This window comes from Diospyros lotus, chromosome 3, assembly GCF_014633365.1.
Source record: "Diospyros lotus cultivar Yz01 chromosome 3, ASM1463336v1, whole genome shotgun sequence".
Classification (NCBI taxonomy): Eukaryota; Viridiplantae; Streptophyta; class Magnoliopsida; order Ericales; family Ebenaceae; genus Diospyros; species Diospyros lotus.
This window is the reverse complement of record NC_068340.1, coordinates 1510248-1535943: the sequence shown is the minus strand read 5'-3', so window position 1 is coordinate 1535943 and position 25696 is coordinate 1510248. Positions and strand designations below refer to the sequence as shown.

Sequence of the window (25696 nt, the reverse complement as noted above, 5' to 3'; positions counted from 1 at the left end):
TAAGTTTAACAAACACGTTGAAAATGCCAAACATCCGAAATGCTTTTCATCAAGGTAGTTAAAATCGGGATTTTAAGTGGAATCAAAAAAGAGTTCATAAAATCGAATCGTAAAATCGTAAGATTTTAAAGACAATTAAAAATATCCTTTAATTTTTATAAATATATGTTTATAATAACATAATTTTATAAAAATAAATTAATATCATTTAATAACCTTATTATTCCTTATTATAACTTAAAAGATGATACTTCCAAAATATAACTCAAAACTAACATGTTGGTATAGGCACTTTAGAGGCAAAATATAGCTTAAAATTTTTTAGAGGATGATTCCAATATTCTTCATTAGATTTAAGTTGCAATTTATACTTGAAGCGTACAATCGTTTGGGGGGTCTTTAAAGCGTAAAATCGTAAAATTGTACACCTAAAATCGAGATTTTATAGGATTTTACCCCAAATAAGATTTTACATGGGATTTGAATCGTTTGGGGTTTCCGAAGCATAAAATCGTAAAATCATACGAATAAAATTGAGATTTTAACAACAATGCTTCTCATATTTAACATTTTCTCTCTCTTATCTTGATTAACAAATGAGCAAGATAAGGAAGTATCAAGATAAATTCTAAATTATTTTCGGACTAAAATATGAAATGGTCAAAATAAGGTTAGTAAGCATTCCAAGATTTTTATCAAACTATTTGTTAAATTATTTAGAATGCATTAGAGGACACATGCGTTAGTTTTTTTTATATATAGAGACCAATATATGCTTATCTTAAAGAGATGAGAAATATGCATATCTTGAAAAATCAAGATAAGAGGCTACAAGATGATTTTTTTTAAAATAGTCAGATAAGCTTAACAAACATATTGGAAAGGATAAAAGTTCAGGATGCATTCCATATCTTGATTTTTTTATCTCATATCTTGATTAACAAACATCCCTTAAATAAGAAAAGGTTATCGAAATATCTACATGGCAGAGTGGTGGTGCGGGCGACGCCCTCGCCACCGGCATAAGTAGCTGCTCCGGCTTTGAAGCCATGTTCTTTGGGGTTTATTCCCATCTGTTGTCGTTGGCAATTTAGCACCACCAATTGAAATGTTGACGATCGACGACATGCTAAGAGCGTTGTCGTCTCCGCTTCTCTTGTCAAGCCATGAAATAATGTCAGAGAAAACCATTTCAATGTTAAAGTCTGGTTCGCCCGAGGTCAAGCCGTGCCACATTCCTGGGTATAACTTTAGGGTCTTGTCTTTGCTGCTGGCTTGTTCATGCAACGCCTTGCTCACTTCTGGCTCTGTTACTGTATCCGCCTCGCCATGCAACACAAAAAATGGGATCCTTACCTGTCCAAAAATTCCACAATTGATTCTAAATACCAATGGAAAACAAGTAGGAGGTCGACAAGTCATACTCACCTCGCCTAAACTCTCCTCCAGACTCATGCTAGCTCTCAACATTTCTAGCGCAGTTTTCAGCCTCGGCTTGCCTTGATATATCAACTTGTTGTCTCGAATCTGCCCATGATATTAAACTCATTGTCACCTCATAGAAACTGAGTTAGATTGTGTTGAAGTTAAGATATGTTTCCATTATTTCTTACTATACAACCCTACTAGTAGCTCTTAAAGAGACAGACTCTTAACTATATATGCAAGATCAAGTTAAAAAAAAAACAAAATATAAGTCTTATTAATTAAGTTCGCCATCACCTCTTCTCTCTTGGCAGGGTCCTTGAAGGCGGAATCAATGACATCCTTTGTGGGCACTATCTTCCATTTAGGGATGATCTCTTCGACCCTCGTCAGTATATTCACCACCACCGGGTGGGGCTTCACCTTCTCCGATATCTGCCATTATCAATATGGCTTAGCTGTCTAATTATATATCCTACCGATCATGCAGATACATAGCTAGCTAGGTACACAGTATATGACATGAATGGATCGATGAATACCTTACACATGGGCGCAACAAGAACGGCGCCGTGCCAGAAGGTGGGATCCTTCTTGTGCACTAGTAAAGCCACGGCTCCCCCCATGGACTCTCCATACAAGAACCTTTTGCTGTCTCTGTACTCTTCCTGTGCTGTAATTGAGACGTATATATGGCAGAACAGTGAGATCATGATTCAAAGATGGATGACGTGGATGGGGCCGGAAGGGTGGGTTTGGTTAATTACCGCTGATGGATTTGAAGAAGTTGGTGCAGTCGGTGACAATGTTGTCGAACTTGTGGATGTAGCAGCGGGGGGCGCCCATGGACCGGCCATGCCCTTCGTAGTCAATCCCAAACACGGCATACCCGTACCTGGCTAGTCTCGTGCCGCATCCTAATTTGAATTCAAATCAACAATCATGATATTCAGGTATGAGCGAACGATTCAATTCACTGAACCAAGCCAAATTTTCTAATCGATTAAACAGAATGGAGAGTAAAATCGAATCTACTGATTAATCTAAAAAAGTAAATTAATTAATAATTAAAAAATCAAATACAAACTATATAAATTAAATCAAAAAAACTAAAAATCAATAAAACACACACAAAACTCAAGAAAAAAATATTGCATTATAAATATCAAAATAATATTATTTTAAAATTTGGTCAATTCGATTAGTTCAATTTTTTTAATTAAAAAATCAAATAAAAATATAAATTTTAAAAAAAATTAACCAAATAAAATGGATACAAGAAAAAAACCGAACTAAACTGATAAATTCTGTTTGTTTAATTTAATTAATTCAGATAAATTAAATTTTTACTCTCCCCTAATGATATTATGAATTTTAGAGATTTTATAAGATCATAATATAAGGAGTGCTTGTGATCAGTGGCAATTTGGACTGTTGAAAAACTGACCATGACGACCAATTTCGATTTCATTTAGTAAACCAATATCTAAAATTGACTGTTCATACCTTTTAATTAAAATTCAAAAAATCTGTACAACCACTAAATCTAAAAAACAAATAAAGTAGAGGCCCATTACACAATCTAAATAAAAGTAGAGGCTTGCGTATGATGGCATTTTTTTAGACCCCTTTGGATGTTTTCTTTCAACATCACATATAAATTTATAATAATTTTATTTAAATCATAATTTATAACTATTTATAACTTACATACCTTAATCTTTAAAATTTATTTATCAAACTTTATACATGGGTATAAGATTGGTCAAATCTATATTTTTTTTCTACACTTTCACATTTTTTTGATGTTATCATTTAAATTTTTTGTTATTTCAATTACATCTCTAAACTTGTATTTTTTAGTCAATTTAATTTTTATACTTTGACTTTTTTTTTTCTCATGTGGTAACTCAATTTTTTTATTATTTCAATTACACTTATGTATATACACATTTTCAAGTTAATTTAATTTTTGTATTTTGATGTGTAAAAAAAATAAAGTGAGATGAGTCAATTAATCTTTTTTTTATATGTTAAAATATAAGAATTAAATTAATTCAAAAATGTAGATATATGATTGTAATCAAAATAATAATAAAAATTAGATTATTATATTAAAAAAATAAAATTATAAGAGTTAAATTGATTCAAAAATATAGATAAAAGAATTATTAAATTATTATATAAAAAATATAAAAATACAAAAAAATTTAATTTAGCCAATAAGATTTTTATAATAAGATTTCCAAAGATTCCTACCCAAAAGGTTGTGAAGGACAGTCTCTCACAAGAAGCAAGAAAGAAAAATGGATAAAGGGAGGGAGAGATAAGATGAGGATGACAGCTTTGGTTGTTAATCCTGGAAGAGGACAAGGAGGACCGGAAATGGGCGCACTGCAGCCACTTTCTTCCATCATTTTTTTAACTTATTTTCTTTAAGATAATGCTATTTTAGAATCCTTGGTTACATGAAAATTGCTACACACTATTGGCCTCTGGCCTTTCAAGGAGCCAGGGAATTCCAGATGCGTGGAACTGGAAATTTTAATTTACATGGATGGAACTAAAAGTTGGATTGAATATTTGAACGGTCATGTTGAACAAGTGAATGGATAGAAAGGAAGAGATTCAGAGATCGGATTGCTGCTAAAACAAGGGGAGAACCGTACGAGATAAGAGGAATCCATTATACATTATTACCTCTCATGAAATCACCGCATTCCATGCCGTAACCTGCAAGGCGGTTAACGATTGTTTTGGTAAGAAGTTAAGAACAAGCACAAAACAGAGAGAGAGAGAGAGAGAGAGAGAGAGACCATGGCAAAGGAAAACAAGAGCCTTCGGAGAAGAGAAAGGCAGCCATCTGCAAGTGAAGAGCTGAACACCTCTGGAATTCCTTATGTATACCTACAGAAGTTAAGCCGCCATTCAACACAAATTACTCGCCTCCATTCAGTAGCATGAAGAAGAAGGAGAAGAATAAGAAGAAGAACCTCGTGATATTGGACTTCCATGACGAGTCTTAGATCTGTCTGAGTGGAGAAGAAGGTGGAGCGGATAAATCGGCGGCAAGAGAAGAAGGAAACGTTGCGGAGGCAGAGGCTTTGTTCCTAATAATAGGCTTTTTACAGAGGAGAGGACAGGTTTGTGATTGGATCTGGTTTTCCGGTTCCTTCCGTTGACATTCAAAGGCTCCTCTCGTCGTCTTAGAGGTTACGCATAAACCAGCTTTCTTCCATAGAATATACAGAGAGAGAGAGAGAGAGAGAGTGAAGCGATTACAGAGCTGAGTCAGCTGAGTTAGCAAAATGAAAAAAAAAAAAAAAAGGAATACAGAGCCGCAACAACCTATGACGAGTTCGGTTTATCTAATGAATAATATTTCTCTTAAATCAAAATAATTTATCAAAATTATTAATTTGGTTCGATTTAGCATGTAAGTCAGTTTGATTTAGTTTTTAAATTTAACAAGTTGAGTTATTTTCATTCAATTCGTTCTTTATATTAAAAAAATAAAAATAACTGAATTAATTGAAATGATAAAAATCACGTTATTTTTTACTTAAATTTTGATTTTTTTATTTATTTAATTTAAGTATCTATTCAATCAGTTCAATTTAATTTTTGACATAAATTCAATTTATTTAATTTGAGTAATTTAAATAATTTAATAATTGAACCAATTAAATATTAGTCTTTTTATATAAGTCTATAAAGAAATAAGATTCGATCCATATTTAATACACAATTATTTAGTTTAAATTTATTTATAATTGAGCTGAATATCTAGATTATATAAATTTGAACTAAATCTATGAAATCTATTTTTTAAACTTTTCTTTGTATTTTTACATATGAACACACACATACACAAATATTTTAATAAGTATATGTGAAAATAAAATAATTTTAAAAATATGTAATTAAATATTAAAACTTAAAAATATTAAGCAAAAAATTAGCCATTTATTTTGATACATATAAATTGAACAATTTAAGTATTAGATTTGATCTTTGTTGGTTTCTGTCTCCGAAAATCTATCCTTATATTTTTCTAAAAGTACATTAAATACACAAATTATTCTTATTGGAAAAATATAAATTGAACAATTTTTTCGTTTTAGAATCATAAAAAACACATATTTTAATGTTATGAAATCTTGTCAATAAAATCTTCTTTAAAATATCCATTATAATATCTAATTTTAAAGATAAAACTTATCAAAATTCCATCCCATAACATCTAAATAATAACTCCCAGCTGGTGCACTTGATTCACATAACAAAATTTAGAACCATCTTTCTTTTATCTAGTTTTTCTGATCATTGCAAGAGTTAATTTTGGTTCACATGTGGCACCTCCCTTCCGAAATCTATTCGATAATATTTTGTAAGCTTTGGACTGCAACTATTTTCTATCCAAATAAAATGAAACTGTGGTACTCTCCCCCAGAACGACGTTTACGGTTCTTCCCTCACCATTTGGGTTCGTTCTATTATGTAACGTTTACCTTGGGAACCCTAGCCGGCCTCTCCCAAATACAACATTATCCAGGAGAGATTCAATTTGATCTGTGGTCATCAACGGCGGCAAAAACGGCGGATGCAAGACCGGCCAGAGCAGCAACCTGTTTCCAGTTTGGGGAGCCAGCAACTGCAGCAGCACCTGCTACAGCACCCGCCGTCAGAGCATTCAACTGCATCAACAAAAAACACCTTGTCATCTTCATCTCAATATATATAAATCCATGTATCTGTCTTACAATAATCGCAAATTTGCTTGCTATATATGAGGTAGGCTAAATTTTGGAGCCACTGCGTGTGAAAGTAGTTCCACCAATTTTGTGGTAATTAAGCATTTCTGACTAAGGGTCACAGATAAAAGATGTCATGGTGGTCTGCCCAAAAGTTGTATCCTCTTTATCATTTTTTGGCTGTATGTACAATCAGGATGGAAAATTCTTTTTTCAGCCCTCCATATCCATGAGACAACAGTAAGATAACGGACGAATCTTTTTTGCTTTTCTTTTTTCTTTTTACTCGGATATATGGTGAATCAAAAGAAGCTGATATGCAAAACATTTCACAAGGTCTGGATTTGTGAGAAGATACTAATTAGCAGCACTAGGGTTTCTCAGCAACATTTCACAGGCCAAATACAACATACATCTCGAGTTATTGTCCTTTCATGCAGTATCTTTTCATAATGCTTCCAAGAATCAAAAGGCATATCAAGTTTACATTTCATAAGACTGCAAATGTTTGAATTTGATTTCTCAACTCAATAACTACTTCTAAATATTCACTTGATAATGCATTCTGGAAATAAATTCTACGTGCTTGCAAGTTCACTAAAAACAAATGAAGAACCATGGACAACTCTTGCCTAGTCCGGAAATAGGTAATCTTTGTCAGCAAACAACTCTTTTAGATGCCTGCTATTCCATGGATACTCAAGGGCTTGTGTCCTCTTTGCCACCTTCTTTTCTCATCTAGAATCTACAGCGATGTTATCCTACTGCTAAATCTCACTTATATCCAACCTCTCATATTTCTCCATCAGATGTATCATTCATACTAAAATTATATTGGTGGCACATGTAAAAGCAAAGCAAATTCAGGAGGAGATATTATACTGAGTGCCTCCCTGTACCAGGCGTCACCTTTTCAACATCCACAATCACCCCCATAAAGTCTCCCCATGGAAGAGCCACGGTAGCATTTAATCTACCAAGGTGGCTCCATAGACAATATCCATTATATATCCATGCCCAATGGTTAAAATGATGAATTCTTGTTCTCTGGTCAATTGTCAACTACATTGTTGATTCTCATGCTGATGTTTTCTGATAAGCACTCCTTTACGACTACAAATTATCTACAATAAATGCCACTAAAACTGACTGACTGTTCAAAATAGGCATTCTGAAAAAAAAACAAAAATAAAAACAAATGGGAAATCCTTCATATGATACATATTCAGTCTCCCTAGTCCCTATGATCAGCCATCCACATTCTTTTCCAATCAGAAATCCCCTTCTCTCATGGAAGAGTGTTAAAACAGTCTGTTGCAGATAAGCCCAGGTATCTGATGGAACTCAAGGTGTGCTACCCTTAAGCATATAATAAATGTTAATAAGCAATTTCGCTAAGAAAGGAAAGAGTAGCACTAACCCAATCATTTCGATCCCGATATCTCTGAATTCCACAACGCGTATAAGAAAACACCCCAGCAAAAAGTCCTAAAGGAATAAGAATACTTGATATTTGTACTCTAGGATTGAATCAAGGGTCATTATATAAAGAAAATACTGTGACAATTATTAAATAGGTGAAAAGAAACGTTAAAAGAATTATGGACTACAATACACACGGAAAATAAGAAGCATGAAGTTGAGTCAAGAGCAAACAACAAGAAATACTAGGTAGTGATTGACAAAAAGTGCAAGATTTCAGAATGCTTGCTAGATGCTTAAAAATTGAGGACGATTTGATAGTATATAATGCAATTGTGTTCAGAATGAATGAATATGATAACATAGTTACAAATTAATAAGACAATGGCACATGTTTGTATTACTAATCAACTTGGAACATCAGATGCAAACATTAACTATTATAAAAGAAAAAGAAGAGGAAAAAAGATGCAGATCACCTTCCTCTAATACTATACCATAATACTAGCAAATTTCAATAAAGTACAAATTAGAATTTCCAAGTGTGTGTGTGTGTGCAATAAATGATATATTTCCAAATATCACAAGAACACAAAACAGTGTGAACTAACTAAAGCAATGCATAATTGTTTTCTCCATCGTTGGAATGTTGACATTCTGCCAATGCGCCATTGCGAAGCCCTCTTAGAAGTTTTCACTCCTAATGTTTGGCTAATGAAGCATCTTTTTTTGTTGTTTTTGTTGTTTCTCTTTGTTTCCATTAATAACAGCAACTGCAACAGTTTCAATAGCTATTGTTGACCTGCTATCTTTGTCTAGATAGGAACAGAAACTTTAAAATCATTGTCGTAAGAGTACTCTATGAATTTTGGACAACATGATGTCTTAGCATCACTACATAACAAATTAGAAGCTAAACAAACATACACAGCCAGAAATGCCTTAATTTGCTCCCAAAAGTAAAAATCAAGTTTAATTCACAAACAGCTTAGGCATTGGCCACGTAATTACATTGAAAGCAAGACAAGCATGGAAGACGTGGAAACGGATGGATGGATGAAGATTATTTACGCTCTCATGCTTGTGAAACCTGTTAAAAACCGAAATGCGGGAAGCAATCATACAGATTGTTTCAATGGAACAAGCAGCAAATTCACGAGATAAAGCTTATGCAGGTAATGAAAATTCAAAAAACGGCTAGAGTAATATTGCTTGCATGTGATGATGAATTTCAAAATTGTAAAAATCAGTAAGAACACAGCTCAATTACCGAATTGGAAACCGTGTCTACCAGCCGACTTTGCCTGCAAAACACGAAAATCATCCAACAAGCAATAGAGAAAGAAAGAAAATTACTCATAGCACAACGAGGACCACCGATTTATTGCTGCAGAAAATAAAAACTTGCCACGAAAGAAGCACGAGCAACACCAGTGAGGCCTGCATTTGAAATGAAGCAGATAAAAGAGATTACGTCAAAATCTTCGACTGGAACTTCAAAGACAGTGCAGTTAGAGCTGAGTGATTTGGTTTACCTAGCTTACCAGCACCGTATGGCCCGAAGCAGAGCCCCCAAATTAAACCGGCCTGAGATAGCGAAGTCAGTTTTGTTGAATTAGGTGGATTACTTGATTAGAGAGAACGAGTAACGGGAAGCTCGTTGGCATTACCGTTCCGATGCGGAGAATGGAATCGACGGCGAGAGAAGAGCAGGGCGCTTCTTCGCCGCCGATCGCACCCTCCTTGTTTCTTCCTTCAGGATTCATCTTCTTCTTAGCAGTGCGAGTAAACGAGGCGCCGGCTTGGCTAGGTTTTTTCTCGAAACGGCTTTAATATGTCTTTAGTTTGAACGAGTTTAAGTTCGACCAATTACTTGTATATGATGTAATTTAAGTTGGTAGTTAAATAAAATTATGTATTTAATAATTTTTATAAATTATTAAAAATTGTATAATGACGAGAGATACCCCTATTGGTGTAAATATATTTTTTTAAATAATTGTAATAAAAATATAATTAACCATATTTTACAACTGTACGGACGCAAAATAAAAGGTGAAAAGAAATAGTGGCTTTTAAACGTTATGGTATTTTAATCATTTAATAGGATTGCAATTGTATTGAATCAAGTTGAGTTTCGAGAAGCTTAGGTTCAACTTGAGCTCGAGTTCTTATTGGCGAACAGTTAGAAGTAGCAATAATAAGTAAATATAGGGGGTGCAATAATAGGCATCAACAGTTATGGAACGAGGTAACGAGAAACGAATACAGCACACACTAAGTGACGGCAAAGTATCAAAATATGGCGTACGATGGCAGTATATAGTGGTGGTTCAGCCTTAAATAGAGGCTTGCACCGATGTATGGGGCATGTATCCATTGGCTGGATAAAAAATAAATGATTGCCATACAAGATAAGAGATGTTGAGTTAGTGGATGATATGTATTATTTAGGTAGTGTTTATTAATTAAAATATATATTGAAAAAATTAAGATATGAAAAGTATCATAGATAAAAATATTTTCTATTGTGTTTGTTAAATTAATCTAAAAATAAATTATATGACTTCTTATCTTGTACTTTTCAAATAAATTTATCTATTTTCCCTATTCGAATAAGTTATCCTGATGTAATATTATTTTATTTATTTTAATAAACTCTACCTTAGAGAATAAATTGAGACATATGTTGTAGAAGGAGAAGGGATAAAGACGAAGATGAAAGCGAGAAAAAGATAAAAATAAGCAAAAATGAGAGTTTGCTTCAAATAGGTCAAGGCAGCGAGAATGATAGAATAACATTATAATATAATATAATTGTTATTATAATATTTGAAAGTTTAATAACTTTATGTTAAATAATATATTTATAAAGATATATTAGTATTCACAAGTTTTTAATTAAATATGTTATCGAGTTTTAACAAATAAAACTTTACTAAGTTCAATTAGGGTTAACTAGTAATGTGAATGAAAATTACAACACAACATTATATTAAATCTCAACAATATTTGTTAAAATTAAATATTTCTAAATGATGGAATCACAAATGAGTCGAGCTATTCGCAAACAGCCCGATGTTTTGCTAGACAAAACTTATTTGAGTTTATTTATTAAAGTAAACGACTTGAGTTTGAGTTTAAGTTTAAAATTCGATTTGTAAACTAGTCGAAGTTTATTTTAATAAAACTTGCTTAGTTAAAACTCATAAATATATTTGATTAAAGGCTTATGAATATTAATATATATTTATAAAAATATTTTTCAAATATCAAAGATAGTTTTTTATAATTGTCTTAAACTTAAAGGTTGGGTAAGGAAAGGCGATGTGTAGCTTCTAAATTTTTGAGTATGAAAGAGTAATAAAGGATACTTAGAGAATTAAAGTCGAAAACGGGAAGGGCAGATTAAATTCAGCGTGTGGCCGTTATGCCACCCGCCATTCCGAAGTTTGCATCCGAGAGATAGACAGAGGCATAGAACCAAGCCAACGATGTAAATCCCAAGCTGGACGGCCGTCGAAGCGAAGGTTCTTACGGTAGTACTCGGATTCAATGGCATCTTTATCGGCGTTTGTACCCGCTTCGACCACTGCTATCGTGCGATTGCCAGGACTCTGCGCCTTCGAGAAAAGGAGCAATAGCAGCGTCAAAGCCAAAATCAACGATGATGAATACGACTCATTATTCCAAGCGGCCATCAACCACGCTTCTATTCGCTTTCAGGAGACCCAACGTCCAGGCAAATCGATCTCTCTCTTCCTTGTCTGGGTTGTGAATTTTAAATTTTTGGTTCAGACATTTTCTCGAACAGATGTGCTGCAAAGACAAATCATAATCATTAGTACCCGCCTTGAATTATAAACCGCGTGCCCATACAGAGAGTTTCCCCGAACCATATGCCCAAAAGGTTCATTGGGGAGGGCATTCTAGTAAGCGGGCATTGTAGTTCAAAGACTAAATTCAATTGGGTTTGGCTGGTTTTGGTTAGGTCATAAATTTGTTTAGATGATCCTAAACTGTCGTATATTGTCCTGACTATCTCGACTCAGCTCTTGTCCATTCATTTTGTCATATTTTCTACTTTATCTTAACCTGACGAATTATTTTTTATTCATATGTATTACTTACCCCCCAAAATTATCTCCTTTGGATTATTGTTCTCACCAATTACACATAAAAGTTTCAATACTCTAATGTGAGGGTTTGGATCTTGGATTTGTGAAGCAAAAGAAAATGAAAAAGTTGAAGCTAAGTTTATTTTGTTTACTGGTTGGGTTAAGGAATGAGAAGAAAATATATAGACATTTGCCAAAAGCCTCCACTTTTTGGTGGGGCATCCATTGGAATTGATCATATCATTCTATTGTCATTTCTTTTCCCATACAAATTATAGTCTCAAGTTTTGACAGAAGCATAAATTTCCAGTGTTGTTTTCAGTTAGTCATCTCTGCCACCCTTTCCCAAGCACATTTGTGTGTTGATTATTGTCTTACCAGTTGGCACTCATGCATCTTAATTTCTCTACAAGAAGGAGCCTCATCAGCAACCTCAGCAATTCTCTTTCTGCGGGTGTTCTTCACATGCACAACTTCTTTTACTGTTCTCTCCATGATGCTTTCTTTCCTTCTTCCTGTTCTCTTTCCTTTTCCTTTTCCCCTCTTGCACTCTCTTCATATGTTATTAATTTTTAATGCTTGTGATAAAATGAGATACTTAATGAACTATTTTTTCTTTATTAATGCTTCAATTTGCAGATCCTCTTTTTACTGACCAATATGCTGGTTCCTTTGCTCCTCAAAATATTAAAATGAATATTGAGCTTCACACACACCAATACTGCCTTGTGACAAAGTTCATCGATGAAAAGTTGGTTATGACAATGAACAATATGGATGGACCTAAGCAGGTACAATGTAATACACATGGCTGATTATCAATAATGCAGATTGGTTATATGGTTCTCTACTTATATCCTGCAGGTTGTTCTGTTAACAGATGGAATGGATACTCGGCCTTACAGACTTAGTTGGCCTACCTCGACCATAATATTTGACATATCTCCTGAAAGAGTATTCAGAAAAGCAGCTCAAAAGCTTGAAGGTGCATATTACTTGAGCCAAATTTATAGATTTATGAGCTTAGAAGTAAAAAGGCAGCTTCATTTACATGGTTTTAATACCTAAAGCAAGGACGATAAAGTTCTATACATGAAGATCTGAAGATTTTTTGTTATACATAAAAATGTAATGAATGAATTACTTATTTGTTTGATATGAAAACCACCTCTTTTCGGAGCAACGGTAAGGCTATGCATAAAAACAACTCTCCCTTGACCCTCAAAAAGCTGGTAGCCTCGTGCACTGGGAACACTCAAAGTTGTCTGTCACCATAATATTTAAAAATAATTCAAAAGGGAGCTGTTTGTGAGTTGTACTTGTGATGTACAGAACTCACAAATATATGTAGTTCTGTGAATTTGGACCAGCCAAGTTAATCATATATGAGTTTATTGTTGTTCTAAAGGAGGGCAGCATGTTCTAACAACATTTTCTTGAGACACTGATAGATATTGGTGCTAAGATTCCAAGAAGCAGCTTGTTTCTTCATATTCCATTGGAGACATCCAATATACAACAAGCTTTACAAAGTAAGGGCTTTAGCGGAAATCGACCAAGTATATGGGCCCTCCAGGTAACTAAGGCTTTATCACTGTTCGCTACATCAATCACAGGTAGCATCTTGCATTTAGCTACATTAGGGGGTTTGCTCCAAAGATTCAGGATTATTCTCTTTGTGTTTTAGTTTTGAGTTTTGAATTTATTTTCAGTTTTGTGTTTTGAGTGTCTGTTTTGATATTGTTGAAAACACATTTTTTTTGTCTGTAGCATTTTATGCGTTTTGGAAATTTTGAGCATATTTGTGATGAAAACAACCAAAACAATTTTTTGTTGTGTTGAGTTTTCTTTACAAAATTTTTCCTTGCTTTTGAAAATGCTTTTTTGAAAATATGAAAGTAAATATGTTTTTACTATTTTGAAAAATTGAAATCAGCCTAAAAACAGTAAAGAAAACATGGCCTCATTTTTTTTTCTTCTCTTGCAGGGACTGCCTCTGATGACTTTGGAAAGTTTTGAAGAAATCTTGTTGGTTGTAGGTAATTTAGCCATGAAGGGATGTCTTTTTTTGGGAGAAATGCCTGTCTGGGTGGCAAAAGCTGAGACTGGAGTTGAGGTCAGTTTTATTTTTGAGATTGGGATCTAACTTGAGTTCAAATGCGTATGTTCAACTGGAAGGAATTTTTGAATTATTTTGTAGTCAAGTACAAGACGATGGATTGACAACTTCTTCATGAGCAATGGTTTCCGGGTGAGCTTGATTAGTTACAGTGAAATCGCAAAGAACCTAGGCAGGGAACTAGCACCGGTAGATTACAACATTTTATTTGTTGCAGAACAACTACGACTGTCTGATGATCAGGTGAGAGAGCTCCTCCTAGCTTTAATGTAGTCACTGTTTGTGTTGGTTGCATAATGAGTGAGGAAATCATACCAGCATTGTTCTCTCCATGTTAATTCTCAGCCTTTCTTTGTTTCTTTTCTGCGAAGTGCTTTGCATAATGTTAATGCATTTGAACAGGTGGAAACCTGGAGGAGGGAATTCCAAAGGATAGAAGAAGAAGCTGATGAGGAAGGGTTTGAGGAGCTGTAAAACTAAATTCAGATAGCATCTTTCTTTATTTCTCTTAGGAAAAAAACTAACAAATAGAAAATACAAGAAAGAATCTAGTTTTGCTCATTGTCCCTCTGTAGTTAAAAATTAAGGTTTTGAATAAATTTATCTTCATTTGTGCCCTTTTCCTTTGGAAGTACAAACATAAGTTGGTCGGCTAAATAGGATAAATTATCACTGAACTCTGCTAAGGTACAAAAATATCGCTAAACTTTAATTTGTAACCAAATGTCACTGAACTTTAATTTAGTATACAATTTCATAACTATCGTTAATTTCTGTTAAAAGAGACTAATGGAATGTTAACGTGGTTAATAACGTGGACGGTTAAACAATACAAATGGTCACTGGACTTTTCATAAAAGAATTATTGAACTTTGCACTCGTTGACACACATTTTTTTATCACCCTGTAGTGAATGATAGGAATGTTCAGGACAACTTATCCTAATGGGTTTATGCGAACTTCTCAGGGGGGTCACCTATCCTTGGGTTTCTCCAAATCAAGCACGCTTAACTCTAGAGTTTTTTGTTTGCATTCAGTTCAAGAGGTATCCAGTTGGTGTTGTTTTATTCTTTACTTATCTTCGATGTATACTACCCTTTCTCTAGGCTCTTGGGGTGTTACGCACATTGTATCATCATGGGCCCACAACTATGGGTTAGCTCATAGCTCTCACCCTACGACGGCCAAGAGCCCTACCGCACTTGTAAGTCTCTCAGTCGCCCTTTGGGTGATCGAGGTGGGACGAATCTAGTGCATCCATACCATTCCTCCGCAGGTGTGGTGGGGCTCTATCGGTCCCTCCCTTATCGGGGGTTGTAAGGACCATTAGGGGGTTCCCCACAAGCGACGCCGTCTGTGGGAAACCTTGGGCCCTGGCCTTAACTACCATTTGTCACCCCTGAGATGGTTCGCGCCCACGAGCACCACAACACTTAGGGGGAGGGCTGGAAGTGGTGTTGTAAGCACCAGTTCTCGATCCCACATCTCTGGGCAACCACTAAGAGGTTGAGATGGAGTGGATGCACTGGGTTCGTCCCACCTCGATCGCCCAGAGGGCGACTAAGAGCCTCACAAGTATGGTGGGGCTCTTGGTTGTCGAAGGGCGAGAGCTATAAGCTGACCCGTGGCTATGAGTCCATGATAACACGATGTGCGTAACATTCTCAGAGCCTAGAGAAATGGTAGTATACATCGAAAATAAGTAAGAAATGAAACAACACTAGTTGAATACCTTTTGGGCTGAACATAAGCAAATAACTCCAGAGTTAAGCGTGCTTAACCTGGGGAAGCACAAGAATGGGTGATCCCCCTGGGAAGTTCGCGTAGATCCATCAGAGTAAGTTGTTTCGGACATTTCTTATCACTTGATGCGGGATGTTACAAAAATGTGTCAACAACACTAAAATATAATGACGTCAGCATTTTGTTAGTATTTTTTAACGGCAATTAACAGTAATTATGAAATTGTATACTAAATTGAAATTCAACGATTTTTTAACTACAAATTAAAATTTAATAATTTTTTTATATTTTATTATAAAATTCAATAATTATTTATACTATTTAACTTGACTTGGTTAGTCTGTCAGTTCCGCCATTATATAACAATAAAGAGCCCTTTTATTTCAAGTGCCCAAGCTGGTTGTAATTTTCCCTTTCAAGTGGTGAACCTATGTATGTTCATTGCAGAATGTTAGATCTCTTCTTGGCTTATCTTTCACTAACAAGGATGAGAGTAATGTGATGATAGATTTTCTGAAGTGGTAGCCGCACGCTCCCTTCTTGCCTCTCCGAAGGTACCTGCAATGGAGACGGGGACTTGCTCCCCCGGTCGATCTCTGATGATTAAGTTAGTCCTTGATCTAGGATTAATTGTCCCTTTTAAACTATATCTCTCAGAAAATGATAAGAAGAATCTCCCACCTTTTTCTCTTACCTTTTCTCGGGATAGGGATCATGGAGGGATCTTCGGGATCTCCCTTCCGCCTTCTTCGGAACTTTCCCGATAAAGATTTCGCGATAATATCCGTCTCCTAGGAGTTCGAGATAGCTGTTGCCTCCGTGACCTTCGGTGGGTTAGCCTGTTCCTGAAGTCTCGGAGATTTCTTTACTAAGTGCTTATCCGATTGACGTGGCGATGCTTGTCTGCCATGTATCTTTTGACTGCCACTAGGTATCCGTCTTGGCGTAATTATGGGACCGAGGGCGTTCTCCTCATCACTTGCCCCCCCACTCCTTGAGCTCTTCGGCTTGAAGGGCTCGAGGAGTAGTAAAGCTCCTGAGGCTCTTCCATCTAACTTCTTCTTTTCCTTTCTTTTTTTTTTTTGCGTGTCTGGCGGACGCGAAAATCGATTGGTTTTGACGGCGGTATCCCTTCCCTATGCGTTGTCCGAGGCCTTTTCGTCTTTCGAGCTCTGTCAGTGCGGGGTGATCAATGCTCATTATTGCTCGCCCTTTGGTCTCTTATTCCCGCAGTTTGAACCTTTAAAATGGGAACTCCTCAGTCCCTCTACTTCTCTTTCCGCACGACTTTCCTTCAGTTTTAGCTTTTCTTGTGCCGGCAAGCGTTTTCCACTTCTTCCGCCTCTCTTTCTTCTAGCTCTTTGCCATGGCGATAATTGGTTCTGGGAGGTTTAATCCCGCCGGCGCAGAGCTTATTGAGTGGGAAAAACACCCTGCTGCCTCGATTCCATGCCAATGGATGAGCCAGGCGGAATGCCAACAGTTCAGAGAAAAGTACAACGTCCCCGAAGAGTGGGAGGTAGAGTTTAATAGCCATTTACGAGCGTGTCATCCCGTCGCCGGCCGCCTCTACATTTATAAGTGTGCTTTTGACAGGGGCTTTCGGCTTCCTCCCCGAAGAAAAGTGATGTCCTTACTTCAACATCTCACTATCCCTCCCGCCCAGCTGTCTCCCTTCGGATGGCGATACTTGATGGGGTTCATCCTTATTTGTCATTCTGGCAAAATTGAGCCAACTGGGGACCTCTTCGACTATTTCTTCACGACCAACCGCGACCCCGGAGGGTGGATCTCCATCTCCTCTCGGATCGTGAAAGATGGCTGTCTCCTCGCCTGCAAGGGATACTCCGGACTTGAGATTTCTGCCTCGACTCTCATGCAATCTGGCGGGTCGAAAGATTCTGATGATTGGAAGGAGCGTTTCGTCTTCGTCCGCCCCAGGCCATCCGGCTCTTCTCAAGAAATCTGGTCTGTCTGCAACGAGTGGACTCTAGACACTAAGCACAAGCGTCCGAGCGTCGAGACCATTGAAGATTTCGCCTGCCGACTTATGAAGAACAGTTGGAACTGGGAAGAATGATGGCTTTCCAATCCCAGCCTTACCCAAGCGGGTTTGGACGGCGAGAACTGTGAGCTCTTCTTCTTTCATCTTTTCTTTTACCCTCTCTTCTTCCTTTGTCTGTACTTGATTTTCGTTGTTATCTCTTTCTTAGTTGAAGAGGTCTGGGAGATATCGTATTCTACTATCACCAGAGGAATGATTTTGGACTTCCCTGGGAGTAAGGGCCCCTCGGCATCCTTCAGCAACCAGAGAGTGTCGGAGAGGGCTGCGCCTCCCGAGCGAGTTCCAAAGAGCAAGAAGAATAATAAGAAAAACTCAATACCGCCCAGGTCGCGAAGAGCGGTGGAGGAAGATCCTAGGACCTTCCAAGAGGCTTCCAAGAGGGGCGTTGCTGGGGGTTCGGGGGACCCATCTTCCCAGCTCCTCACTTCTCAGACCAGAGACTCTCCGACCGCGCGGCGAGAAGCCTCCACCATGCCTGCGCCCTTGCCGATCTCTCACGAAGACGATTCAGTGACCATCGCACAGGTGCTTGCTGTGGCTCGCGCAGAGGCCCAGAAAAGGCAAACCTTGGCAGGTACGGAGTCCAGTGCTACGTCTCCCAGCATCCCTATCAGTTCGATTTTTAAACGAATTTTAACGCCATTAGCACCAGCGGGGTGTTCGGAGCTGACGGGGGAGGCTTCGCTAGAGGAGGCTTCGGCGTTGTCGACGAAGGAGATTTTAGCACGCCGGACGAAGCGTCGTAGGATGGAGGCCACCTCCCCGGCTGCTACTCCCTCCGAGCCTCCGGCTCCTGAAGCCACCAATGTTCCTTCAACAGCTTTAGTCCTACCGGGGACCCTACGAACTTCGAACGAAATCGACTATTGCGCCGAGATTCTGAGGGTGCGACTGTACTCATTTCTCTTTTGACTTTGCTCTTTTTCTATGCGAGTAGGTCTTAATCTATATTCTGTTTTCACTTCCTTAGAACCTTACAGAGTTCCAAGGTTTGGTCTCTCGACGAGAATCCGAACTTCGAGCCCGGATTATTTCCCTGGAGTCTGAGGTCGAAAGGCTTCGGGGGTTTGAGTCTTTTTCCTCCCAACTGTCGAGTCTCGAGCACCGTGTTCATATTTTAACTAAGGTTGTTGAGCTGGCGCAAGAAGATGCCCGACTTGCCAACAAAGCCGAAGCTCAGGTGCGCGAGGATTTGGAGTTGGTCCAAAAAAACATGCTTGAGGCTAATCAGGCCAATTCCCGACTTGGGGAGGAGCTGGACGCCACTAAAGTTGTTAATCACCAGCTTCAGGAGGATATAAAAAGACTTACTCTAGAACTGAAGGAAACCAAGAAGGGACAGGTCGAAGCGTTGGAGTCTTATTCTCGGTGCAAAGAAGACCTCCGCACTGCTCATGTCCAACTCCAATCCGCCCTCAAGGATGCCCAAGTGGCTTTTCAAAATGGTCGCGAGGATTTCCGAAGCTTATGCCACGGAAGTAGAAGGAGTTCTTCGGGGTGGGTTCGAGCATATGAGAAAACTCATCAAAGAGCGCTTCCCGAACCTGGATGTAGACTCCATCCCCTTCGACGTTGTCGCCGCCTTGTCCTCTTTAGAGTAGACATTTTTGTATTCAAACCTGTTGTCGTAATAATAAAAGTGTTAGATTTTTCACACAATTTTCTTTTGCTATTGCCTTTTTGTTGCCTTGTTTCCTTTGCTTTTTGTCGAAAACAAGAAAAGGCCGTTTGGGATCAGGCTTGATCCTTCCTTTTTGCCACGCCCTGCTTATCGCAGGACTTGGTCTTCGTCGCTTGTTCAGAAGGGCTCGGCTCCGATTGGTCTTCGTCGCTTGTTCAGAAGGGCTCGGCTCCGGCCCCCCAAGGATCACGCCTGATCCCCATGACGTCTTTGAGGTGTTGAGTCGTATCTAATCCTTTAAGCTTTTCGAGGATCATATCTGATCCCTTGTCTTTGCCGGGGGTTCGGACCCTCCGAGGATCACATCTGATCCTTTGTTTTTGTCGGGGGTTCGGGCCCCCCGAGGATCATATCTGATCCTTTGTTTTTGTCGGGGGTTCGGACCCCCCGAGGATCACGTCTGATCCTTTGTTATTGTTGAGGGGTCTAGCCCCGTTGAGGGTATGTCAATTTTTTTCCTTTGCTCTGATGTGCCTTCCCAGATCTTTGGAAATGATGAGTTTTTACGCATAGGAGAAAAAAAATGAATTTATTCCTGGATAGCATCGCAAAGCAACAAAAAGAAAAAATGCCAAGACATGTAATGTAAAATTATTACTAACAGATCATATGAAGATAATAAAGAGTTATCACTGATAGAACTTCCTCAAGTTCTGCACGTTCCATGCGTTTTTCACCGTTGTACCCTGGAGGGTCTGTAGTTTGTATGCCCCCGGGCTGAGAACCTCTGTTACTTTGTAAGGACCTTCCCAATTTGGTGTTAACTTATCTATTTCTCGGGCTCCCTGAACATCTGCTCGCCTTAATACCAGATCTCCTGGTAGAAAATTTCGTGCTCTTACTCGTCGATTGTAGTATCTCTCTATGCGCTGATTATAAGCAGCTTGTCGAATCCTCGCTTGATCACGAAATTCATCAAGGAGGTCTAGGTTGTCCTTTAAACTTTGCTCATTGGATTCAAGGTCGAACAGCTCTACTCGTAGCGTAGGCACTCCAATTTCAACTGGGATTAACGCTTCTGAGCCGTAGCATAGACTGAAAGGAGTTTCTCCCGTGGAGACCTTCGCCGTGGTTCGGTAGGACCACAGAATGCTTGATAGTTCTTCCACCCAGCTACCATTCGCCTTATCTACTCTTGTTTTTAAATCGCGCAACAGAGTCCTGTTAGCGAGTTCAATTTGGCCATTAGCCTGTGGATGAGCTACAGAGGTGAATTGTTGCTTGATTCCCAACTCCTGGCACCATTCCCGAACAGACCGATCAGAAAATTGGGTGCCGTTGTCTGAGATCAGCACCCGAGGAACTCCGAAGCGACAGACTACATTCTTCCATAGAAATTGTTTCACCTTCCGAGAAGTAATAGAGGCCACTGCTTCAGCTTCGACCCACTTCGTGAAGTAATTGATAGCAGCCATGATATACTTGACTTGTCCAACTGCTGGGGGAAAAGGCCCCAGGATGTCTATACCCCATTGAGCGAAGGGGCATGGTGTAGCGAGATGAGTTAGTGCGACTGCCGGCACATGGACCAAATTAGACGTTTTCTGGCATCGATCGCAAGTCCTGACTAGCTGCTCGGAATCTCGTACCATCGTTGGCCAATAATACCCCTGCCGCAGGGCCTTTTGACTAAGAGCCCGAGCCCCGATGTGGTTTCCACATATTCCTTCATGAATCTCCCGTAGGATATAATCTGCTTCGCGAGGTCGGATACATTTGAGTAGCGGTTGTGAAAAAGACCTTCTGTATAGTTCCCCACTAACTAACACGAAATTTCGGGCTTTTCGCTTGACCTCTCATGCCTCCGAGTCGTCTTCGGGTTGTTTCTCTTCTCTCAAATATAACAACAGGGGGTCCATCCAGCTAGGCTCGTCATCGACACATAACTGGTCCGCGACTTCTTCAATACTCTTTTGTGGAAGAGATTCGATCCGAATTTCCCGAGAGCTCGTAGGGAAAGAGGAAGAAGCGATTCGGGACAGCAGGTCCGCCTCTGTATTCATAGCCCGAGGGACGTATTCCACCTTTACGTGTTGGAAACGTGCCATCAGCTTTTTGATTATGGTCAAGTATCGCACCATGTGACTTTCTCGGGCTTCATATTCTCCATTCACCTGCTGCACCACTAAGTTAGAGTCTGAACTCACCTCGACGCTTTGAGCTCCCAATTGCTCAGCCAATCTCAGCCCAGCCAATAAGGCCTCATATTCTGCTTCATTGTTAGATGCTCGGAATTCAAAATGTAAAGCGTAAGGCCATATTTTCCCTTCGGGACTTTTTATCATTAATCCTGCTCCACCACCGCCCGAGGTCGAGCTTTCGTCTACCGCCACCAACCATGGTCTCTAATTTTATTCGGGGCCTTCGGGAGCTCCTATCCCTTCGGCGATGAAGTCTGCTAACGACTGCGCCTTAATAGCCGGTCGTGGCCTATACTCAGTGTCGAAGGCGGTGAGCTCCACTGCCCACTTCAACATCCGGCCTGAAAGCTCTGGCTTGCTAAGAACCTGCTTCAAAGGTTGATTAGTAAGCACTATAATCGTATGAGCTTGAAAGTAGGGTCAGAGTTTCCTCGCCGATGTTATTAAGGCGAAAGCCAGTTTTTCCGTAGGAAGATACCGAACCTCAGCTCCCGATAATCGTTTACTCGCATAATAAACAGGCCTCTGGATCTTATTTTCTTCTCGTATCAATACCGAGCTTACGGCCTCATTGGCCACCGCCAGATATATGTATAATGGTTCTCTGGGCTTCGGCTTGGTAAGAACCGGGGGCGTGGCTAGGTGCTCCTTCAGCTTTTCGAAAGCTCGCTGGCATTCAGAATTCCATTTGAAGTTGTTTGCTTTCGATAAGACCTTGTAGAAAGGAAGGCCTTTTTCTGCCAAACGAGAAAGGAATCTGCCAAGGGCTGTCATCCTGCCCGTAAGGCTCTGTACCTCTTTCACATTCCTCGGGGCCGGCATATCCATGATAGCTTTGACCTTCGCAGGGTTTACCTCAATCCCTCGGTGGTGTACTATGTAGCCCAGGAACTTTCCTGCAGAAACGCCGAAAGCACATTTGACAGGATTAAGTTTCATATGGAACTTACGAAGGGTTTTGAAGCACTCCTCCAGATCCTCCGGATGACATTCGGCTACCAGGCTTTTTACCAGCATGTCGTCGACGTATGCCTCCATATTTCTCCCGAGCTGTTGGTGAAAAAGCTTATTTACCAAGCGTTGGTAAGTGGCTCCTGCGTTCTTTAAACCGAAAGGCATTACGGTGTAGCAGTAGGTTGCCTTGTTGGTGATAAATGCCGTCTTCTCCTGGTCTTCCGGGTGCAATGGAATCTGGTGATATCCCTGAAAAGCATCTAAGAAGCTCATGAGCGAACATCCAGCAGTTCCATCAATTAGGGCGTCAATCCTTGGGAGTGGGTAACTATCCTTTGGGCAGGCTTTGTTAAGATCGGTGAAATCGATACAAAGTCTTCACTTGCTCTGCCCTTTGGGAACCAACACGACATTTGCTAACCAATCTGGATAATCCACCTCCCGAATGTGACGCGCTTATGCTAACTTTGCAATCTCCTCCTCGATTGCCCGAGCTCTATCTGGGGCGAAGCTTCGCTTCTTCTGCCTGACATGCTGAAAACCTGATCGGACCCTCAGCCTATGTGTCATTACTTCTGGATTTACTCCTGGCATGTTCCGGGTTGTCCACGCGAAGATATCCGCATACTGTCTAAGGAGTGATATTATTTGACTCCTTAGCGGGTCCTTTAACTCCATACTCACTCTTACGCATCGGCTTGGGCAATCCTTTTCCAGAGGTACTTCTTTCAATTCATCCACCGGCTCTGCTGTTTTGGGATCTTCGGGTCCTTCTAGTAAAAAACTGACCTCCTTCGGGGGGTCAGCGTCCTTCTGCGACCCTGCTTCTTTACTCTTCGCAATGCCTATAGAGGCCATGTAACATTCACAGGCTAAGCGCAAATCTCCCCGCACTTCGCCTATCCCTCTATTTGTGGGAAACTTCATCATCATATGATATGTGCTTGGAATGGCTCGGAGGGCATTGAGACCAGATCTTCCTAGAATCATGTTGTAAGCCGAAGGTACGTCTACTACCAGGATGTCTAGCATAACTCGAGAAGTGCGGGAACCTCTCCCTACTGTCAATGGGAGCTGAATGATCCCTTCTGAGTATACGGCTTCACCATCAAATCCCACCAAAGGGACCCTCGCTGCCCTCAACTGTGTCATTTCATACCCCATGCCTAATAAGACTTGCCGATACAAGATTTCTGAAGAGTTTCCTGGATCCACGAGGATCCGCCGAAGTTCCCACTTCCCGAGTTCAGCTGTTATCACCAGTGGGTCATTTTGAGTCGGGTATCCCAAGAGGTCGCTATCTGAAAAAGAGATTGGATCCACATTCCTCGATCTTTTCAGCCGGACCGCACTACTTTTTTCATCCTCCATGACTGGAACCTCCCCGGCTGCGAGTGTATGGAATATCAGAGGCTGAGGATGATCGTCTTCTCTTCGATGTGATCTCTCCTGCTGGGCCCGATTTCGATCCTCCGTGCAGTCCCTCTTGGGGGGGCTTCTCGATCGCGACCGTCGATCCTTTCTTCCCCGAGAATCACCTGTTTTAGCCACGTAGCTCCTCAGGAAATCCCGATTGATAAGTTCCTGAATCTCCTCCTTTAATTGGTGACATTTCTCAGTGTCATGACCATGATCTCGATGAAATCGGCAATATTTACTTCTGTTCCTTTTGTCGGATGGTGCCTTCATCGGCCGAGGCTTTTTCAAATAGTCTTTTCCCTCAATAGTAGCCAGGATTTCTGCCCTCGGGGCATTCAGAGGAGTGAAGCCCCCCGAATCCCACCGAGGGCGATGTTTTTCCCTTCGGTCGTCACTCCTCCTTTCCTCGAGATGCTTCTTTTTATCCTTCTTTTCCACATGCTCCGCCCTCTTAGCCTGCATGACCTCCTCGGCATTTATGTACTTCGTGGCCCGGCCCAATATGTCCGTGAACGTACTCGGAGGCGTTTTGGCTAATGATTGGGCGAAAGGGCCGGGCCTCAGGGCGTTCTGGAATGCCACCATAGCTAAGCTGTGGTCAAAGTTCTCAATGCTCAAGGCTTCCATATTAAATCGTGAAACGAAATCCTTCAAGGGCTCTCCTTGGTTCTGCTTCATACTTACCAAGGCCATGGTAGACCTTCGGTGTCTTTTAAGAGGTGCAAAATGCGCCAGAAAGCTGCCTCGGAGTTGCGCAAAACTTACGATGGAATGATGAGCCAGATTTGAATACCAAGCCCGTGCATGCCCCTCCAAGGTGGCCAAGAAAACCCTACACCACATCGCGTCTGAGGCGTCCTGTACCATCATATGCGAGGTAAAGAGATCAAAGTGATCCATCGGGTCAGAGGTCCCTGCGTAAGGCTTAATGGCTGGGATACGGAGACGCTCCGGTGGTATGGCCGCCATGATCTCTAGGCTAAGGGGCTGATTTATCCTTGGTCCCTGAGCTTCTCCGGTCTTCGGCTTTAGGGCGGCCATCTCCTCCTCTAACTGCTGCAATCTTCTTTCCTGCCGCTGTTGCACAAACGACAAGTCAAGAGACTCGGCCGCCTCGCCATGACCATCATCTTGTCCCGGCCTCTGCGGATTCTCATCCCGTCGATAAGACTCCTCTTCTCTTGGGGGCTCGCGCCTTTCTTCCGCCCTAGAATGCTGGGCTTGCTGATGCTGGTGATCTAGAAAACCCATGAGTAACTCCGTCAATCGCTGCACTTGACCCTCCAGGAGTGCTATCCGATCGGGGGGAGGCGGAGGGCCCTCCGGACTCTGAGCTCTCCCCGGCGGGCTTCGGGGAGGATTCTGCTGACTCGGCTCTGGAACAGGGTTGCTCCCCACGGCCCTAGACGGCTATCTTCTGGTTGCCATTCAAGGTAGAGAAAAAAGGCAAGGTGTTCTGCTGCACTGGAGAGATAGAAGAGAAGAATGTCGGCCCCACGGTGGGCGCCAATTGATGATAGATTTTTTGAAGTGGTAGCCGCACGCTCCCTTCTTGCCTCTCCAAAGGTACCTGCAATGGAGACGGGGACTTGCTCCCCCGGTCGATCTCCGATGATTAAGTTAGTCCTTGATCTAGGATTAATTGTCCCTTTTAAATTATATCTCTCAGAAAAGGATAAGAAGAATCTCCCACCTTTTTCTCTTACCTTTTCTCGGGATAGGGATCATGGAGGGATCTTCGGGATCTCCCTTCCGCTTTCTTCGGAACTTTCTCGATAAAGATTTCGCGATAATATCCGTCTCCGAAGAGTTCGGGATAGCTGTTGCCTCCGTGACCTTCGGTGGGTTAGCCTGT

The 25696-nt window shown here is 40.3% G+C and overlaps 4 protein-coding genes across 11 annotated transcripts; 1 reads left to right on the top strand and 3 right to left on the bottom strand.

Moving 5' to 3' along the window:
• Positions 1–805: 805 nt before the first annotated feature.
• On the bottom strand, positions 806–4744 carry LOC127796412 (caffeoylshikimate esterase-like). Its single transcript, XM_052328547.1, has 8 exons — positions 4419–4744; positions 4242–4332; positions 4126–4158; positions 2193–2342; positions 1968–2098; positions 1723–1860; positions 1429–1527; positions 806–1356 (listed from the first exon to the last, which is right to left on the bottom strand). The coding sequence occupies exons 1-8, from the start codon at positions 4437–4439 to the stop codon at positions 979–981; spliced, it is 1041 nt and encodes a 346-aa protein (XP_052184507.1). The 5' UTR covers positions 4440–4744; the 3' UTR covers positions 806–978.
• An 899-nt stretch (positions 4745–5643) lies between these two features.
• Positions 5644–9436, bottom strand: LOC127798372 (outer envelope pore protein 16-4, chloroplastic). 7 transcript variants are annotated; one of them, XM_052331899.1, is made up of 6 exons: positions 9272–9436; positions 9137–9188; positions 9010–9041; positions 8872–8905; positions 7600–7667; positions 5644–6122 (listed from the first exon to the last, which is right to left on the bottom strand). In XM_052331899.1, exons 1-6 carry the CDS (start codon positions 9365–9367, stop codon positions 5988–5990), a joined length of 417 nt encoding a protein of 138 aa, XP_052187859.1. In that variant the 5' UTR covers positions 9368–9436; the 3' UTR covers positions 5644–5987. The 7 variants fall into 7 exon arrangements, 4 of the variants coding, with proteins under 4 accessions (XP_052187859.1, XP_052187860.1, XP_052187861.1 ...); XM_052331900.1 differs by having other exon boundaries at positions 9146–9188; XM_052331902.1 differs by lacking the exon at positions 7600–7667 and having other exon boundaries at positions 5981–6122.
• Positions 9437–10997: 1561 nt separating this feature from the next.
• On the top strand, positions 10998–14457 carry LOC127796339 (O-methyltransferase 1, chloroplastic). 2 transcript variants are annotated; one of them, XM_052328424.1, is made up of 7 exons: positions 10998–11343; positions 12359–12517; positions 12600–12704; positions 13171–13295; positions 13707–13835; positions 13920–14081; positions 14241–14457. In XM_052328424.1, the coding sequence occupies exons 1-7, from the start codon at positions 11157–11159 to the stop codon at positions 14310–14312; spliced, it is 939 nt and encodes a 312-aa protein (XP_052184384.1). In that variant the 5' UTR covers positions 10998–11156; the 3' UTR covers positions 14313–14457. The 2 variants fall into 2 exon arrangements, with proteins under 2 accessions (XP_052184384.1, XP_052184383.1); XM_052328423.1 differs by having other exon boundaries at positions 11000–11343; positions 12359–12510; positions 12584–12704.
• Positions 14458–22878: 8421 nt separating this feature from the next.
• LOC127798508 (uncharacterized) lies at positions 22879–25092 on the bottom strand. Its single transcript, XM_052332119.1, has 2 exons — positions 24360–25092; positions 22879–24161 (listed from the first exon to the last, which is right to left on the bottom strand). The coding sequence occupies exons 1-2, from the start codon at positions 25090–25092 to the stop codon at positions 22879–22881; spliced, it is 2016 nt and encodes a 671-aa protein (XP_052188079.1).
• Between the last annotated feature and the right edge of the window lie 604 nt (positions 25093–25696).